The sequence below is a fragment of the Pongo pygmaeus genome, chromosome 5, assembly GCF_028885625.2.
Source record: "Pongo pygmaeus isolate AG05252 chromosome 5, NHGRI_mPonPyg2-v2.0_pri, whole genome shotgun sequence".
NCBI classification, from domain to species: domain Eukaryota; kingdom Metazoa; phylum Chordata; class Mammalia; order Primates; family Hominidae; genus Pongo; species Pongo pygmaeus.
Genome location: NC_072378.2, coordinates 107,995,600 through 108,015,756, shown reverse-complemented (window position 1 = coordinate 108,015,756; position 20,157 = coordinate 107,995,600). Strand labels below are relative to the sequence as shown.

The following is a 20,157-nucleotide window of genomic DNA, read 5'->3' as shown; positions in this document are numbered from 1 at the left end:
GCTGGGATTACAGGCATGAGCCACTGCGCCCAGCCTAAAGTCAATATATCTTATAAGAGAATAAAAGAGAGAAGAAAATAAAGATTTTGGGGGGGGTGTGTGTGTGTGTGTGTGTATATATGTATGTGTATGTGTATGTATATATATATGTGTATATATATATACACACATACATATTCATAACAAAATATGGAGAAATACTCATAATAATTATATTCCTAATTTGTATAACTGGTCACATGGTCATAGCTCGTATTTATAACTACCTTCTACCGCCCATTCTGTATTATCTTTGATCTCAGCAAGCATCTCAGCTGGTGGTGATCCTTTACCTGTAGGGCAATCCAAACCTCCATTCCTGAAAGGCCTGGGCCATTCACAGTCCTGCCTAGATTAGCTTGTTGTAGTTTTCCATCAATCTTAATAATAGGGCATAATAATACTAAGACATACCCTAAGGGATCGCCTGTATTTCAGACATACTCTTCCTTACTTCCACTGTGGAGTGGTAGTCCAATTTCCCCTTGAAAGTTAGGATCAATCACCCTAGCCAGCACAGTAACTCTCTTCTTTAACCATTGATTTAGAGGGAGCCCAAAGTGGCCAGGTGGCAACCTTAAATTCCAATTCCGTCATTCTTGTATCTCCTGCTGGATGCACTCCTCCTTTTGGGACTAAGACCTCTAGCCCAGCAGGGCATAAAGTCATTAGAACAGGAAGCAAAAATTTTGCTAGTGGGTCACTAGGAGTAATAGTGAGTGGTGCCATTCTCATTTCTACTTATGAATGCTGGCTCTCCAAGAAATAGTACCACATATTAGGCATCTAATTAACAAGAGAGTTTCTCTTATATTAGGAAATGGGTTCAGTGATCAGACTTTGGTCACTGATAATATATATCTACTGAAGCACACATATTTTTAATGTATATTTTCATTTGTAAATTGAACAAATTTATTAAAATTATGTTGATACAAACTCAAAGTTCTGGTTGTAATATACATTTACAACCAGAGAGTCTGTCAAGTAAATGTGATTCAACTTCATTGTTTTAAAAATATCTCCTAATGCCGAAGCTACAAGATAATCTATCTTCCGGTGAAAAAAAATCTATCTTTAGGTGAGAGATCTGGAAATGAGATTGGCCACTGGAGTGAGTAGATTAGACTTTTGCAAAGTATCATGAATGAACAATATGATTTACATGTCCCATGTATTCAGGTCATTCTGCTCAGGCATGCAAAGCTTATGGGCATTTACTTACAGCATTGTTTTGCCCATTAAAGAATTACAAAAATAAAAATATGTTTCCATTGATGTATCAATCTGAAAAGCACTTAAAGCAGATGTGCATTTGTATTATACAAATTCAATGTAACAATTGTGTTGGGTGCCTTCTCTGTACAAGACATCAGGCTAAGTGCTTCTAAGTATACAAATATAAATAGGACTCAGTCCACATCCTCCATAAGATCATCTCATGGCTGGAGGTGACATAAGATATACATGCTGACTTTAATAAAGAGCAAGGTAAAATACAGAAAAGATTGCCACTTAAGACAGCAAGTTGAACACATGATTAGATCTGTTCCTTCCTGAAATCCCACAAGATTTGTAAAAGGATTTTTAAAAAGACACATAAGAACATAGAGAACAGGAGAAAAGAAAAAGTAAAAATATTGGTGCTTGGGACGGTGGTGCATGCCTGTAGTCCCAGCTACTTGGGAGGCTGAGGAAGGAGGATCACGTGAGCATAGGAGTTTTTTTTGTTTTTTTTTTTTTTTTTTGAGATGGAGTCTCGCTCTGTCGCCCAGGCTGGAGTGCAGTGGCACGATCTCGGCTCACTGCAAGCTCCGCCTCCCAGGTTCACGCCATTCTCCTGCCTCACCCTCTTGATTAGCTGGGACTACAGACGCTTGCCACCATGCCCGGCTAATTTTTTGTATTTTTTAGTAGAGATACGGTTTCACCATGTTAGCCAGGATGGTCTCGATATCCTGACTTCGTGATCTGCCTGCCTCGGCCTCCCAAAGTGCTGGGATTACAGGCGTGAGCCATCGCGCCCGGTCGAGCACAGGAGTTTAAATTCAGCATGGGCAACATAGCAAGACCCCATCTCTTCAAAAATATATTGGAAGCTGGAAAGCAGGTGGACTAATAAAAACTGACTTAGCAGAACTGAAGCAGAAAAGCTAAATTTGTATGCCTGTAGTAGGAAAAAAAGGCAACTGAATCATATTTAGAACCCTCAAAGAGCCCAAGAAGTGGAAAGACATCAGGTACCTCTGAAAATGTAGATAAAAGAAGAACCAAAACAAGATGATTGAAAGACTATTTACAATACCCTCCCTACTATTCTATGTCCCATCCCAACTCCAACAGAATACCACTAAAATCCTGATATCTGGAGAAAGTGAAGCAAAGGGAGTCTGGACCAAGAGACATAAGCATATTTGAGGGCAGGGACATTTTGCTAAAACAGGGAGATTAAGTAAAAGTTCATTCACTGAAGTTGAGTTGCCAGCCTTTTTCCACTGCCAGGATCAGAGATTACTGGAAGCAAGGTAGCATGCTGGCAGAGTCTTCTGTGAAGAGGATAATCTGCCCAAGAGAAATGATTTAAAATACTGATGTTTTCAATGCTTTGTTTTGGGTGACCATCCTGTGCATTTTAAGATGTTTTGCAGTGTTCTTTGTCTCTATTCATTAGATGCTAGTAGCATAACCTTCTCCCAGTTTTGACAACCAAAAATGTTTCCACACATTGCTAAATATACCACAAGGGTGGGGAGCAAAACTGTCCCCATTGAGAACCACTGGCCTATATTGAAACTCATAGTCAAAAAGAACTATCCATGAACACAGAGTTTCCATTCAGCTTTGTAGTGCCTCTCTCTTAAATGTAAGCAGAAAGCCAAGGTTCACTAGACACTTAAAAGTATAGATAAAACAAACAGGAATAAAAGTAACTTGGCCAGCTGTGGTGGCTCACGTCTGTAATCCCAGCACTTTGGGAGGCTGAGGTGGGCCGATCACCTGAGGTCAGGAGTTCGAGACCAGCCTGACCAATATGATGAAACCCTGTCTCTACTAAAAATACAAAAATTAGCTGGGTGTGGTGGCGGGCGCCTGTAGTCCCAGCTATTTGGGAGGCTGAGACAGGAGAACTGCTTGAACCCGGGAGGTGGAGGTTTCAGTGAGCCAAGATCGTGCCTCTGCACTCCAGCCTGGGTGACAGATTGAGACTCTATTTCAAAAAATAAAATAAAATAAATAAATAAAAGTAACTTGGAGGAAACAGGCTAGGAGGAAGAAAAAAACTTTAAAAGGATGTAACATCTACATAATCCCAGCATTTTGGGAGGCCAAAGAGGGCGGATCACCTGAGGTCAGGAGTTTGAGGCCAGCCTGACCAACATGGCAAAACCCTGCCTCTATAAAAAATACAAAAATTAGCTGGGCGTGGTGGTGTGTGCCTGTAATCCCAGCTACTCAGGAAGCTGAGGCAGGAGAATCACTTGAACCTGGGAGGCAGAGTTTACAGTGAGCCAAGATCGTTTCACTGCACTCCAGCCTGGGCAACAGAGCAAGACTCTGTCTCAAAAAAAAAAAAAAAAAAAGAAATTTTGGGAATTAAAAATATAGCAGAAATGAAAAAACTCAGTAGAAGCATTGAAGAACAAAGTTAACAAAATTTCTAGGAAGTACAATAAAAATATACAAAGAGATGAAAAAATAGGAGGACATAGAAGTTGAGAAAATTTAAATAACCATCTAGGAGGACTGCATTAGGATCAGCTTAAGTTGCTGTAACAGAGACTCCAAAATATAGTGGTATTAACAGCACAGAAGTTCATTTCTCTGTGGCCTAGAGTAGGTAGATAACTCTGCTTTACGACCAGCTGGCTCCGTCATGCTAAACATGTTGCATCCATCTCCATCTCTGTATCCAGGCCTGATGTTTCAGTTATTAACATTTCCTGTCCAGGCGAAGTGGCTCACACCTGTAATCCCAGCACTTTGGGAGGCTGAGGCGGGTGGATCACCTGACGTCAGGAGTTTGAGACCAGTTTGGCAAACATGGCCAAAACCTGTCTCTACTGAAAATACAAAAATTAACCAGGCACAGTGGCACGTGCCTATAATCGCAGCTACTCGGGAGGCTGAGGCAGAAGAATTGCTTGAACCCAAGGGTCAGAGGTTGTAGTGAGCTGAGATTGCACCACTACACTCCAGCCTGGGTGACAGAGCAAGACTGTATCTCAAAAAACAAAACAAAAAACATTTCCTAACTAAAAGGAAAAGGGCAGATACAATTCATGACTTAAAGATACGACTAGTAAGATATATGCACTTCAGTTCACAATTAGCTGCGAGGGAGGTTGGAGCATGTAGTCTTGCCAAGATTACATAGTCTTGCCATGTTCGGCTAAATCTCAGGAGTTCTATCATTAAAAGGAAAGAGAGAATGGATGTTGGAGGAAGTTGAGCAATCTCCACTATAAGGTTTAACATCTGGCTGGGTCTGGCGGCTCACATCTATAATTCCAGTGCTTTGGAAGGCAGAGGTAGGAGGATTGCTTGAGGCCAGGAATTCGAGACCGGCCTGGGCAACATAGTCAGACCCCATCTCTACAAAAAATAAACACAAACATTTTAGCTGGGCATGGTGGCATGTGTCTGTAGTTCCAGCTACTTAGACGGCCAAGGATCCCTTGAGCTCAGGAGTTCATGGCTACTGTGAGCTATGATTTTGCCACTGCACTCCAGCCTGGGCAACAGAGTGAGACTCTGTCTCCAAAAAAAAGAAAAAAGATTTAACATCCAAATAAAAACACATTCCAAAAGAGTGAACCAGAGAAAATAGCAGAGAGGAAATCAGCAAAGAACTATATATTTGGATGACTAGGTTTTGCTGTGGTGGTAATAAACCTGTTCCAAGGGAGACAACCCAAAAGTCTGACCATGTCATAGTATAAAGTTCAGTCTAGAATCTCAAAGTCGGGAATCAGGATAACCTCAGAAACCAGCAAAGATGTATCTGGTTGACTAGGTTTTACTGTGGTAATAAACCTCTTCCAAGGGAGACAACCCAAAATGCCGATCATGTCATAGTATAAAGTTCAAAGTCTAGAATGTTTGGGTAGTGTGTGGGATAGTTTCTACAACAGGTTCAAATGTGGCTCCTTCAGATCCAGAGACCTATAAGCTGAAAGGCTAAGCTCTCTCTCCTCATATACCAATGCACAGTGATGGAACAGGATCAGGATAACCTAGGAAATGGGGACTGGAGACACATAGCAGACATTAGCCCACTGCAAAATGTAACAAAACAGTGGTTTCCAAACTATTTTTTGCCCCAGGGGAAACTTGAAAATAATCTTCTGTGAAATTCCAATCATGAAAGCAGGTCAAAGTGGGCTGCTCCGCTTGGGGACTGGAATGCTCACTGAGCTCCTCTTACCCTCAAACTAGGGGCTGCTCCTGGGGAAGCTCCACAAAATCTATAGAGGCCATGAAGCATAGCAAAAGTGAGGTCATCAAGAGATAGTCAGCTTTCGTTCCATCAAAGAGGGTAAAGGGACTGTTTAGAGAAGATATTGAAGAAAATAGAGATTACAGATGATAGATCATGAGTTCCAAAGGACCCAGTGGAATGGTTTGGGAAGGTGGGAAGGCGTTGGAAACTGGGTCAGGTGGGATGTGTAAGGTGATATGGTGCACTCTCCTTTCATCATACTGGCCTAGGCAATGTCCCAACAATTTTAAGCCCAACCATTATGCTGCTCTACATTGTCACCTGAACAACTAAACATTGCTGACGAGAACACTTAATTAGGTCTATTGATTATACCTTAAAACTGTGCCCATGGATCTCAAATAGGCATTCAATATTGCCTGGCAATGGTATTACATATACCTAATACATTTATTTTTTCGTAAGTTTATTTTTTCCAGAATAATTATTTCATACCTTCTTTTTGAGCCTCAAACTGCTTATATTCTACCCCTCTCTAAAGGAAATCATATTTCAATAAATATTTATTGAGCATCTATTTCACGCCATTCTTCTAAGCACTGAGAGAGCAGTGGACAACACAGTCTTTGCTCTCAAGGAACTTAAATTTCAGTGCAGGGAGACATAAATAAACAAGTGTATAGGATTCCGTATGGTGCTAAGTGCTATGGAAAAAAAATAAAGCAGGTTGGGGAAAAGGGAATGCTGATAAAAGCAGCAGATCCCAGATTTTTCTAAGGCATAACAAGACCTTTGCTTTAACTTTGGGTGATATCTGTAGCCACTGATAGGGTCAAAATAAAAAGAGTGACATGATCCAACTTAGGTTTTGAAAGGATCACTTTGTCTGCTGTAGTTAGAATAAACCATCCATGAGAGAGAAAGAGTATCAATAGGCAGACTGTTTTATTGGCCTTGGTTCCTGGGCCTTTTCTGGTCATCTTCGACTACCTTCTTGGCCTAAATTCTTGCTTCCCCACTATTCCATGTTTTAATGGGAAAAATTATCAAAGTATAATTTTCAAAAAGTTAAAAATGTGACTCATACAAATATAGAATGAAAATGTGTCGAATGTTTATTAACTCATTAATATTAACTCAGTGTCTCTCAAACTGGGTATAGGCACTGAAAAAGTAATGTTAGAATTAGGTTGCCGGACAGCATAGAGGATCATGGTGGATGGGAGGTGGGACTAGATTGCAGCTACCACGCAGATAGACGGAGCAGTATGTTGAGACTCGCACTGTAACCTTTTGCTCCAGAACTACTGCAGGAATAAACCAGGAAAGCTGAAAAAACCCATAGACTCTCTGAAGAAAGCAGATGACTCCTGCAGGACACTGGAGACACCCCAAATACTGTGTGTGAGTGCCCAAGCTGCGGTAGTGGGAAAAGAGAATTGTCCACCCCTGAACACATACCCTCACTGGGGAACCTGAAGGTCTGGATCACAGGAGAATATTCTGACCTTACCTGGAGCTGAGTCAATTTAGAGAGCAGAGCAAAATACAGGGGTAAAGGAAGCAGCAGGAAAACCCCTGTGGGCTCTCTGGGTCCCCTGGGTAGCCATTTCTGCCTTGTCTCACAAGGGTCCTTGAGGAGGACTGCCAGGGAAAAGACCACAGGGAGAAGGAAACCTCTAGCTGAACTTTGTAACAATTCCAACTGAATGTGAAGTCTCCTGGCCAGAACCCGGTGGAGGTCATGAATCTGGTGTGCAGACTTCACAGGCTGAAAGGAACAAAAACCCAGCTGGCTTTCACAGTGGGAGGCTGGTAGCCTGGGGCAAGCTCTCAGCCCTGCTCTCCCACTGCCTGGAAATTCACTTGGTGCTGTTGGGGGGTGCACAGTGGGAGTGAGACCAGCCTTTTGGGTTGCTTGGGAGGCGGGTAAGGCCTGTGACTGCCAGCTTTCTCCCACTGCCTTGACTAACTGCATGACACAGCAGAGGCAGCCATAATCCTACTGGGAACATAACTCCATCGACCTGGGAACCACATCCCCATTCCCCACAGAAGCCGCAGCAAGACCCACCCAAGGAGAACCTGAGCTTAGACAGGCCTAACCCTGCCCCAACCTGATGGTCTCCTTCCCTACCCACCCTGGTAGCTGAAGACAAAGGGCATATACTCTCCTGAGTTCTAGAGCTCTGCCCACCACCTGATCCTCCCTATACTACCACAGCTGATGCTCTCTTCAAAGTGCCACCTCCTGGCAGGAGGCCAATCAGCACAAAAATAGTGCATTAAACAACCAAAACTAGGACCCTCACAGAGTCCATTTCACCCCCCTGCCACCTCCTCCAGAGCAGGTGCTGATATCCATGGCTGAGACACCTGCAGACTGTTCACATCACAGAACCCAGTGCAGACAATCCCCAGTACCAGCCCGGAGCTTGGTAGACTTGCTGGGTGGCTAGATCCAGAAGAGAAATAACAATTACAACAGCTCAGCTCTCAGGAAGCCACATCCCTAGGAAAAGGGGGAGAGTACTTCATCAAGGGAACACCCCATGGGACAAAAGAATTTGAACAGCAGCCTTGAGCCCTAGACCTTCCCTCTGACACAGCCTACCCAACTGAGAAGGAACCAGAAAAACAATTCTGGTAATACCCACAAAAAAATCTTTAACACCCACAAAAAAATCACACTAGCTCACCAGCAATGGATCCAAACCAAGAAGAAATCCCTGATTTACCTGAAAAAGAAATCAGAAGTTCAGTTATTAGCTAAAATCAAGGAGGCACCAGAGAAAAGCAAAGTCCAATTTAAGGAAATAAAAAATGATACAAGAAATGAGGGGAGAAATTGTCAGTGAAATAGCATAAATACAAAACAATCAAAACTTCAGGAAACAATGGATGCAAAAATTATAGAAGTGCAAAATGTTCTGGAAAGTCTCAGCAATAGAATTGACAAGCAGAAGAAAGAACTTCAGAGCTCAAAGACAAGGTTTTTTAATTAATCCATATGAAAAAGACAAAGAAAGAATAAGAAAATATGCCCCAGTATGCTGATTGTTTTTTACTTTATTTCCAAATTTGAGGTAATTTTTATTAACAATTTCTCATGAAAACATTTTTTTTAAAGTCTCACAGAGTCTTGATTAACATTTTGAATTTACAAGAGGAATGTGAGGTGGCATTGTAGGTCAATTTCCCATCTTTTCTGGTTTTCCAGACGTTTCCCTTTGATTGCTAGTTTTTGCTGTTACAATATCGTAGACAAGAGATGCAAAGGACCTGAATTTAGGCAATAGCATTACTTTTTTTATCAGGTTTACATTCAAGACAAGACCTTTCCTTATTCTTACACTATGGGGCTATTGTATCATGATGAATATAATCTCTCATAATCATTAATCTCATCAGCAATGTACATAACTACCATCTAATTCTCAGACCCTATTTGAATTTTGCTAGTTGTCCCAGTAATGTCCTGTCAGGTGCAGTTCCTCAATCTTTCCTTGACTTTTGTAGCTGTAACACTTTTGAAGATTATAGTCGAGATATTTTATATAACGAACTTTAATTTGGTTTGTCTGACACTTCCCTCATGATTAGAATCAGATTATGCATCTTTGGCAGGAATATAACAGAACTGACACTGTATTTTTCTAATTGCAGCCTATCAGGTGCACACAATTTCTATATGTTCCATTATGATGATGTTCATGTTGATCATTTGATTAACATAGGACTGGACAAGGTTTTCCACTGTAAATTTACTCCTTTTCCCCCTTTTGTAATTAATAAGTATTTGGTGGGGAGAATCTATGAAAGTATGTAAATGTATTAGTCCTTATCAATCTATTATTTAAATTGATCACTATGAGCTTGTGGTTTTATGTAATGGGTTATAGTTTGTTAACCATCATTATTTCGATGTTGAGAGTGACTCAGATTTGACCAGCGGGAGTCCATTCAAGCTGTTTCTGTATGCCCTTAACATGTTTCCAACATTATTCTTTGAGCACTTCCTTACTTTCTGGCACAAGATGATCCAGTCTCAATTTGTGCTTTTTCTGAATCAGCCATTTCTCCAAGGATCCTTGGTTCCTTTTAGTGGAGAATGATACTTAGAATCCAAGATCTGGGCATTATGCATGCTCATTATCACTGGGGTACCTTTGCTACTAAGTGTTCTAAGTGGACAAAGCCAGAGGAAGTACACCCACACAAATACGTATATATGTATACATATACCATATATTCATATATGTACATACACATATAAAATATATATACATAAATTTACATCTGTATTTATTTCTATACTATATATAGTTGGCCCACTGTATGCATGGGTTCTGCATCCTTGGATTCAACCAACTGCAGGTCTAAAATATTTGAGGGCTGGGTACAGTGGCTCATACTGCTAATCCCAGGACTTTGGGAGGCTGAAGTGGGAGGGTCACTACAGCCTAGGTGTCTGAGACCAGTCTGGGCAACACAGGAAGACCCCATCTCTACAAAAAAAAAAGAGAAAAATAAAACCACAATAAAAAGTAACATGCCACTGAAAGTACATTAAAAATGGTAACTTTTATGTTATGTATATTTTACCATAATTTTTTAAAAAGTAGTATCTCCTAGTAGAAAAAAAGTAACAATAAAAAATAATATAAATGAAAAACCCAACATAGTATAACCACTATTTACATAGCATGTATATTGTATTAGGTACTATAAGTAATCTAGATATGATTTAAAGGTATAAAGAAGATGCTTTAACAGAATGTAAGAAAAAAGAAAAAGAGTATACGGAAGGAAATGTGTAGGTTATATGCAAATACCATGGCGTTTTATGTAAGGGACTTGAGGATCTGAAGATTTTGGCATCTGTGGGGGGGTCCTGAAACCATTCCCCTGCTGGTGTCAAGGGATGACTATGTATTTTAAGCTATGAATTTGCACTGATATTTCTAATTTTAATCCAACGTTAGAGTTCATTTCTCTCTTTTCATATTTGTAACTTTCTTCTCTGACAGTCTGAAACTGGACTCCAATTATTCTTAATATATTTATTGATTCCATCAATCCTTCTGAATGTAAGCAACCTCCCAGTCACTGCTGCCCAATTCTCTGCATGGAGACCCTTCTTATCCACTCAGAACCCAATATTCTGCATCAGGCTGATGCTGCCACCCTCCCTCACACCACTGTCCTCTTCAGCTTACCTGTGCTCTGACACATCTCTCTGGGCCTCTGACACCCCATTCCTACCAAGCACAGATGCTTATCTTGCTCTACTTGACCTTTAAGATTGAATTGTTCCAGGAATGGAAAGGAAAGGAAAGGAAGAGGGAAAGTGTCTGTAATTTCCTTAACTTTTTTTTTTTTTTGAGATGGAGTCTTGCTCTGTCACCCAGTCTGGAGCACAGTGGCGTGATCCTGGCTTACTGCAACCTCTGCCTCCCAGGTTCAAGAGATTCTCCTGCCTCAGCCTCCTGAGTAGCTGGGATTATAGGCATGCGTCACCATGCCCGGCTAATTTTTGTATTTTTAGTAGAGACGGGGTTTCACCATGTTGGCCAGGCTGGTCTCGAACTCCTGACCTCAGGTGATCTGCCCGCCTCGGCCTCCCAAAGTGCTGGGATTACAGGCATGAGTCACCGTGCCCGGCCCCTTAACATGCTTTTTGAAGCCATCCTTTTACCATTACAAACAATATTGCAATGAATAAGTGTCTATGACAAGGTTGTGAACTTGCTGCATCAAAGAGCTCGTGCATTTGCAAGGTTGTTGGTTCTACACATTGATTTCCATAGAAGTTAACAATTTACACATCCACCTGCAACACAGGATGGTGCTTGAAAGAATTTAAAAGAAAGATAATTCTAATACGTAGAAAGACCTAAGAGTTACATGATGACTTTTGCAAAACTTAAGACAACTTATTTTCTCTTTTGGAAATACATTTATTGTTACACAAATCAAATTTCCTGCTATTCAGTTTCTTAGTAACAAAAATGAAACAAAATTTAGCTATCCCAAGCAAATTTAGGAACATAAAACAATAACCAAACAGACGGGGTAAAAAGTAACTATAAGAACCCCCAGGCTGAGCACAGCAGCCTGTGCCTGTAGTCCAATTGTTTGGCAGGCCGAGGCAGGAGGATCCCTTGAACCTAGGCGTTCGAGGCCATCCTGGGCAGTCTAACGAGACTATGTCTCAAAACCAAACCAAACAAAATACACAACAACAAAAAAGTTTTTGAAGAACCCTCAGAAACATAAATTAGGACCCTAAGCTAAGTAGACTTTAGTGCAGCAGCTCTGCAATTTACAAGGCAAAAATTACAACCCTGAAAAGCAGGATGACACAAAGCCCGGAAATAATTTTCTACCAGTCTGGTTGGTCAGATACTTGTCAGAAAACTGTTTTCCAGGTTATGAGCTTAAATTCTTTTTACAGACTGGCAACGGTATCAGGACGCTTTTTAGAGTGTCCCCTGCTATTGCCTCGGGCATGTCAGAAACTGGATAGGAGTTTGAAGTTGAGCAGTTTGTCCAGGATTTCCCGGGCTTTAGCACTGAACGCACTGCGTCCCTGGTACCCCTTCAGTTCCAAGCAAACCTGCTTGTTGGCCACTGTAGGACCAGACTTGCGTCAAGTACAGTTGCCACTACACAGATGTGGCTACTTAAAGTTAAATACTTATTTATTTTTGAGATGGGGTCTCACTTTGTCGTGCAGGCTGGAGTACAGTGGCGCGATCTCGGCTCACTGCAGCCTCGACCTCCTGGCTCAAGCCATCCTCCCCGCTCAACCTAGGACTACAGGCTTGCGCCACCACGCCCAGCGGCTGATTTTTGTATTTTTAGTAGAGACGGGGTTTCGCCATGTTGGCCAGGCTGGTCTCCAACTCCTGGCTTCAAGCGATCTGCCTGCCTCGGCCTCCCAAAGTGCTGGGATTACAGGCGTGAGCCACCGCGCCCGGCCCTAAATTAAATTTAAAATTCAGTTCTTCAGCCGGCTCAACACCACACATGTGGCCAGTGGCTGCCTTAATAACGCAGATATAGAATATTTCCCTCATCTCAGAGAGTTCTGACAACGCTGAGGCAGACAGTTGAGAGTTTTTTAAAAAACAAAAACAAAAAGCTTGGAAACCGCTAGTCTCCACCACCTATAATAACCAACGGGCATTATTACTCTCTCCAAATGGGATGAGGAAAAAACTACGCTAAGGAACACCATGCAGAAAATCTGCCGAGGCACCAGCCAGCGGGCTTTCTCTGCGAACGCAGCCGACGGCCATTTCCACAGCGGACGCCGTCGTCGGTCCAGCGAGGTAAGAAACTTGTAGGACGCCCGGAACTCCCAGAGGGGTGGGCGTTCAAGGGTCAGGACCCTCGAGATGCAATTGTCCAAAGCGGTGGGTGCTCGTAGTCACCGGCTTGCGAGCCTCGGCTCGGGATCCCCCAGTGCACCACTCCGCCCCGCCCCGAGCCTAACGCCGCCTGGAGAGCGCGCGGCCGCAGGGTGGGCGCGCTCCCGCACGCGCGAAGGCCCGCGGCCCGGAGGCAGCCGGCAGCCAATGGGGCGGGGCGCCGCGCGCAGGGGGCGGGGCCGTGACGCGCCCTCCTCGTGACCCGGCTCTCGGCCTGCGCCCGCGGAAACCGGAAGCGGCGGCTTTCCGCGGTGCCGGCTGGGGGCGGAGAGGCGGCGGTGGGCGCGCTGGGGTGTGTGAGCCCGGTGATGGCGCCGGGCCCGACAGCCGCGCAGCGGAGGTGTTCGTTGCCGCCGTGGCTGCCGCTGGGGCTGCTGCTGTGGTCGGGGCTGGCCCTGGGCGCGCTCCCCTTCGGCAGCAGTCCGCACAGGGTCTTCCACGACCTCCTGTCGGAGCAGCAGCTGATGGAGGTGGAGGACTTGTCCCTGTCCCTCCTGCACGGTGGAGGGCTGGGGCCTCTGTCGCTGCCCCCGGACCTGCCGGATCTGGATCCCGAGTGCCGGGAGCTCCTGCTGGACTTCGCCAACAGCAGCGCAGAGCTGACAGGGTGTCTGGTGCGCAGCGCCCGGCCCGTACGCGTCTGTCAGACCTGCTACCCCCTCTTCCAACAGGTCGTCAGCAAGATGGACAACATCAGCCGAGCCGCGGGGGTGGGTACAGGACCACGTCCGGGACTGTGGCGCGGGAGAGTTGGGAAAGGAGGAGGATGTAATGATGGTCAACGCTGGGGGCCTCAGTTTCCCCAACAGTAAGAAAAAGGGGTTGGACTGGGTCTGTGGAGTTGGGGCATCAGAAAAAGGGGGTGGCATTATGGGGCTTGAGATTTGGGTTTTTGCTTCCAAGAATGCTGTTGGACATCTTTGGTTCATATAGATGTGATTGGTTTTCTTGGGGGTCCTGATTCCCCAACCCTCTTCCTCTTCCTCCACCCACTCCACCACAGCTTCTTCTCATCTTCACCTGGAGTTCCCAGCAAGGATCCTTTTCTGAAACAAGTGGGGTGGAGACACTGGTAGTGGTTAGGAATTTGAGCTTTGTAGCCAGAAATGTTCATGTCCACCAACTTCTAACTATGTAACTTTGGATTAATTATCTTCTCAGAACCTTAGTTTCCTCCTCTATAAAGTGGAAAGAACAGCTGCCTGATGCGGCTGTTGGAAGAATTAAAAGAGATATTGCCTGTGACTTCATTTTAGTGATGTGAACAGCCTGGAGCTAGCGGCCAGGACTCCAGTTCCACTCTGCTTATTAGCGGTATACTCTGGGCAAGTTACATTCTCTGTGCCTGTTTACTGATCTGTAAAATGGGGATAAAAGGAGGTTTTAGAAAACGACACATAGTAATACCTCTAAGTAAATGGGAGGTAAATTTTTAAGAAATTGTAAGACTGCTCTTCATTCTTGGTACCTTCAGGGTTTTCTAGTTGTGTGGTAGCTGCTGTGAGGGACTTAATTTTAAAAAGAAAAACAGACACAATTCCTGCTCCTAAGCACTTTATAAAGTTTAGACTAGGAAAAGATTAGAGTGTCAGGGTTGGTGGAGTCACGAGGTGTGGGCCGGATATGCTTGGTAAAGGAAAAACATGAGGAATAACATTGGGATTGGAGAATGAGAAAGTTCCTCTTGTATTACGGGGACAGCAAGTAGTCTCATGAAAATGTGGTTGGAATTATTCCATAAATTTAAACTTGTCTAAACTTGTTTATAGTTGCACTAAATATAAATTTGTACCTAGTTGTATCCTGCTTTAAGTCAGCCTGTTATTATTTAAAATAAATGTGTCATAGCTGTGTGCGGTGGCTCATGCCTGTAATCCCAGCACTTTGGGAGGCTGAGGCAGGGGGGATCACCTGAGGTCAGGAGTTCGAGACCAGCGTGGCCAACATGGTGAAACCGCCGTCTCTACTAAAAATACAAAAATTATCCGAGCCTGGTGGCATGTGCCTGTAGTCCCAGCTGCTCTGGAAGTTGAGGCAGAAGAATCGCGGTACACGTCTGTACTTCCAGCTACTCGGGAAGCTGAGGCAGAAGAATCACTTGAGCCTGGAAGGCCAAGGTTGCAGTGAGCCAAGTTTGTATCACTGCGCTCCAGCCTGGGCAACAGAGTGAGACTCCATCTCAAAATAAATAAATAAATAAAAATAAAATAAAAATCTGTCATTTTACATAAATGGGGAATTTATTTGCATTAAATAAATTCTGTGGTCAATCTCTCTGTAAAGAGCATGTTTTTTTTTCTGTTTTCTTTTTTTTTTTTTGAGACGGTCTTGCTCTGTTGCCCAGGCTGGAGTTCAGTGGTGTCATCTCGGCTCACTGCAATCTCCACCTCCTGGGTTCAAGTGATTCTCCTGCCTCAGCTTCCTGAGGAGCTGGAAGTACAGACGTGCACCGCCACACCTAGCTAATTTTTGTATTTTTAGTAGAGACAGGTTTCACCATGTTGGCCAGACTGGTCTCGAACTCCTGGCCTCAAATAATCCACCCACCTCAGCCTCCCAAAGATTTGGGATTACAGGTGTGAGCCACCACACCTGGCCAAGGACATATTTTCAAGGTAAATAAATTCAGGCTTACATGCAGTATTTTCCAGGCACACTTCCATTGGGTATAGCAAGGAATATATATCTTACTATCACTTTAAAATAAAGTACCCAAGACATGTCCCTGTCAACTACAGCAGGATACGATATAGCATCATATTCAGTGTTGAGCGGTTAAGATGAGTTGTTTTAGGGTTCCATTTACTCTGAAGAACAAGTGCTACTGTGGGCAGAATGGCCAGGGATCATGATGCAAAGTTTGGGTCTTTGAAGGCAGCAAATACTTTTCTTATGTGTGTAGGTACTGTGGAATTAAAAAGAGGCTAAAAGTAGCACCTCAAACTCTAGGGTGCAGTATTATGGGCATCACCCAATCTGCATATGAATTTCCATATGAATTCCCCACTACCCAGAGGAGGCTTCCCAGTGGGGGAGTTGTAGAAACCCCCTTCCTCTCCCTCAGATTCTAACAGCAACCCGGGTACCCAGCTCAACTCACCCTGATGTGAAAGGAAGTAGATAAAAAGGTGAAAAGAGGCAGGGAAACTTTTTTTTTATTTTCTCTCCAACTCATCCTAGGCCTTGGTCTTGGCTCCCCTTATTTCCCCAGTAGAGCTGGGTATGATTCATTAGCTCAAAAGTGTGACTTCTACAGTTCTGAGGTACTTTATAGATTTAAAAGGCTATATGGACTGGTTTGGGAGTTGAACCATCATGTATAATAATGAACTTATGAGGCCAGGCATGGTGGCTCATGTCTGTAATCCCAGTACTTTGGGAGGCCGAGGCAGGCAGATCACCTGAGGCCAGGAGTTCAAGATCAGCCTGGCCAACATGATGAAACCCTGCCTCTACTAAAAATACAAAAAAAAAAATTAGCCGGGTATGGTGGTGCACAGCTACTCAGGAGAGTGAGGCAGGAGAATTGCTTGAACCCGGGAGGTGGAGGTTGCAGTGAGCCAAGATAGTGCTACCACTCTCCAGCCTGGGGGACAGAGTAAGACTCCGTTGCAAAAAAAAAAAACAAAACAAAAACCTATGGAAAAATGTGTCATGAGTGAACTTGAAGGAATTAGTTGTCCCTTGGGGAGGTTTATTTATCCAGTGTAATGTATTTTCTTTTTTTTTTTTTTTTTTTTTGAGACAGAGTCTTGCTCTGTTACCCAGGCTGGAGTGCAGTGGTGCGATCTCAGCTCACTGCAAGCTCCACCTCCCGGGTTCATGCCATTCTTCTGCCTCAGCCTCCTGAGTAGCTGGGACTACAGGTGCCCGCCACCATGCCCGGCTGATTTTTTATATTTTTAGTAAAGACAGGGTTTCACCATGTTAGCCAGGATGGTCTCAATCTCCTGACCTCATGATCTGCCCACCTCTGCCTCCCAAAGTGCTGGGATTACAGGTGTGAGGCACCACACCCAGCCCTTTTTTTTTTTTTTTTTTTTGAGACGGAGTTTCCCTCTTGTTACCCAGGCTGGAGTGCAATGGCGGGATCTCGGCTCACTGCAACCTTTGCCTCCCGGGTTCAAGCGATTCTCCTGCCTCAGCCTCCCAAGTAGCTGGGATTACAGGTGCCCACCACCATGCCTGGCTAATTTTTGTATTTTTAGTAGAGACAGGGTTTCACTGTGTTGGCCAGGCTGGTCTCGAACTCCTGACCTCAGGCGATCCACCTGGCTTGGCCTCCCAGAGTGTTGGGATTACAGGCGTGAGCCACCACGCCCAGCCTATCCAGTGTAATGTATTTTGTTTAACTCAGACTCAGTCTTTTATTTAAATCAGTTTTTAGCAAGCACCTACTATTCTTGAATATTGGGCTGGTAAAAGGATAAGAAGGAAAAGAAAGGTAAGATTCAGGCCTTTATCAGAATAGTTACGGGAAATAAAGTACCTTATATGGGGAAATAGGAAAATATCAGTGAGTGTTATAAATTGTACCATAGCAATTTAGAGCAAAAGAGTGAAAGGAATGCCAAGTTAAAGGAGGGAACAGAGCCAGATGCAGTGGCTCATGCCTGTAATCCCAGCACTTTGGGAAGCTGAGGCTGGTGGATCGCTTGAGGCCAGGAGTTCGAGACCAGCCTAGCCAACATGGCAAAACCCCGTCTCTACTGAAAATACAAAAAATTAGCCAGGAGTAGTGGCGTGTGCCTGTAATCCCAGCTACTCAGGAGGCTGAGGTGGGAGAATCACTTGAGCCTGGGAGGCTGAGGTTTCAGTGAGCCAAGTTTGCACCACTGCACTCCAGCCTGGGTGACAGAGCGAGACTCCATCTCAAAAAAAAAAAAAAAAAAAATGAGAGAACAGAGCAAGGCTGGTTCATCAGGGGAAACCTACAAGCTGAATCTCAAGGCATTCTTTCTACCCTTCTTTAGTGTGAATGGACATGGATTGATTGAGAGAGGAGAGGAGTATAACAAGGAGAAAAAAAGAATCAAAGCCAGAAACTAGTAAGCTATTTATGTGGTACAGCAATATAATTAGTTTAACTATAATAGAATTCCCTGATAACAATCCTAGGTTCTTGTCACTTCCTTTTAGAATTTCTGGGACAGGGATCGCATATAGTTTTATTATCTCAAGGTAAAAAATACAGTGATTTCTGAAACCTGAATGATAGAACTGAGGGATTCCCTCTTCCTTAGAGTCATACTTTCTCCTTTTAGTTTAAACTGATAGGGACATAGTTTCATTGTGATTCAGCATTATCAGAATGGTCCTGAGGATGCTTTTTCCCCCTCAGATTCTGAATTGGTAGGCTCTGTGCTATTCTATTTGGTTTGTTTAAAATTTAGATAGTGTTTAAAATTTAGATCTATAGATCCATCCATCTACCTATCTATCTCTATGTATCTATGTATCTGTATATCTTTGTGAAGTGCTAGTCATTTGGGTTATGTATTTGGTGAGTATTCAATATACTTTTACTGTAGATTATTAAATTCTGAGGACTATAGGGAGAAAACCAGAACATAGTATAATAATCTATGTCTTTCATTAGAGATCAGAAAATGTAATATTTCTTCTGCATTCATTCAAAAAAATTATTGAGTACCTATTATGTACAGGTTCTGGTAGCTACTAGGGATATAGCGTGAATGAGCAGAGCTTGTAGTCTGATGACAGACATTAAGCATCTCATTATACAAATAATTATTTAATTCATGTGTGATAAGTGTTGCTGATTAAAAAACCCAGATGCTACCAATGCATATGACAAGAGTGCTGATCTTGAGTATGACTGGGGGATAGGTAGAATGGTCAGTGATTAAAGCAGGCACCTACAATTGGAGAAAACACAGGGCAGGGGAGGGAAGGTATACATGCAAAGAAATAGCAGGCATGAAGACTGAGATGGGAAGGAGTTTGTGGTGTATTTGAGGTCTAGAACACAGCACAGTGAGCAAGAAGGAGACCCGTGGTCTGAGCCTAAAGAAGTAGACAGGTGCCAGGTCATGTGGGCCTTGTAGGGTATGTTAAGGATCTTAGACTTTGATTTTAAAGCAGTATGATGTTATTGAAAGGTTTAATTCTGTGGAATGACATAATCAGATTTGTACTTTAAAAGGCTATGCTGGCTATGTGACAGAAAATGGAAAGGGTAGGGGCTGGGGAGGGTAGGGGAAGAAGATATGTGGGGAGATGAATTAGAAGACTGTTGCAGTGGTATGAGAGACAGTGGTGGCTAGGCTATGTGGGGGCCGTCATGATGTGGAGAAATGGGTAGATTTCAGAGATACTTAGGAGGCAGAAATTACAGGCTTGGAGGTTAACTGAATGTGGGGAGTAAGGAAAAGATAGTGGTGATTTCCAGGGTTTTAATAAGAGCAGCTTAGTGAATAGGGTTGTCATTTATTGAGCTGGAGGGAGGATTCTGTTTAGTGGGGGAAGATCATTAACTCAGTTTTGAACTTGTTGATTTTGAGGTGTTTATGAGCTTTCTAAGTGGATATATTGCACATCTAGAGGACTGGACTGGAGATAACACCTTTGGGAGTGTCGGCAGAAAAATGGCATTTGAAATTATGACATGGGTGAACATACCTGAGGAATGCGTAGGAACACTAAGAGTTTAAGATTAAGTAGAGGGTAAACTCTCAAAGATGACTGAGAAGGAAGAATTGGAGAGATAAGGAAGAATGAGGGAGCATGATGTCCTATAAATCAAGGAAAAAGGAAGGGGTGGTTATTTTTGTCAAATCCTGCTGAGCGTGTTGGAGATACATCTGTCAATACTGGCAGTATTGGTGACACTAACAAGAGTGAATTTGATGGAGTCCTTGGGTATGAAAGTGAGATTGGAGTGGGTTGAACAGGGATTGGAAGATGAGGACGTGGGAAGAGTGAACCTAGACAACTGCTGAAGAGTTTGGCCTTGATGGGGAGATAAGAAACAGAGGTCGCTAAAGAGAAATGTGGGACTCAGAGGCTTGCTTTTATTTCTCTCTCTTTCTTTTTTTTTTTTTTTTTTTTTTTTTTAGGCAGAGGCTCGCTCTGTCAGCCAAGCTGGAATGCATGGCACAATCTTGGCTCACTGCAACCTCCACCTCCCGGGTTCAAGCGATTCTCCAGCCTCAGCCTCCTGAGTAGCTGGGACTATGGGTGTGCACCACCACACCCGGCTAATTTTTATATTTTTAGTAG

General features: G+C 43.4%; 1 protein-coding gene across 6 annotated transcripts in view; it reads left to right on the top strand.

Moving 5' to 3' along the window:
- The first annotated feature begins 13,083 nt into the window (after window positions 1-13,083).
- Window positions 13,084-20,157, top strand: part of OSTM1 (osteoclastogenesis associated transmembrane protein 1) — a 45,935-nt gene continuing 38,861 nt past the window's right edge. For 3 of the 6 annotated variants that reach the window (XM_054489988.2, XM_063667055.1, XM_063667053.1), the window contains exon 1: window positions 13,127-13,625. In XM_054489988.2, coding sequence (XP_054345963.1) covers window positions 13,224-13,625 — 402 coding nt within the window. In that variant the 5' untranslated portion in view covers window positions 13,127-13,223. Of the gene's footprint in view, window positions 13,626-20,157 lie in introns of all 6 variants that reach the window. The other 3 variants (XM_054489995.2, XM_054489992.2, XM_054489990.2) reach the window with 2 other exon arrangements.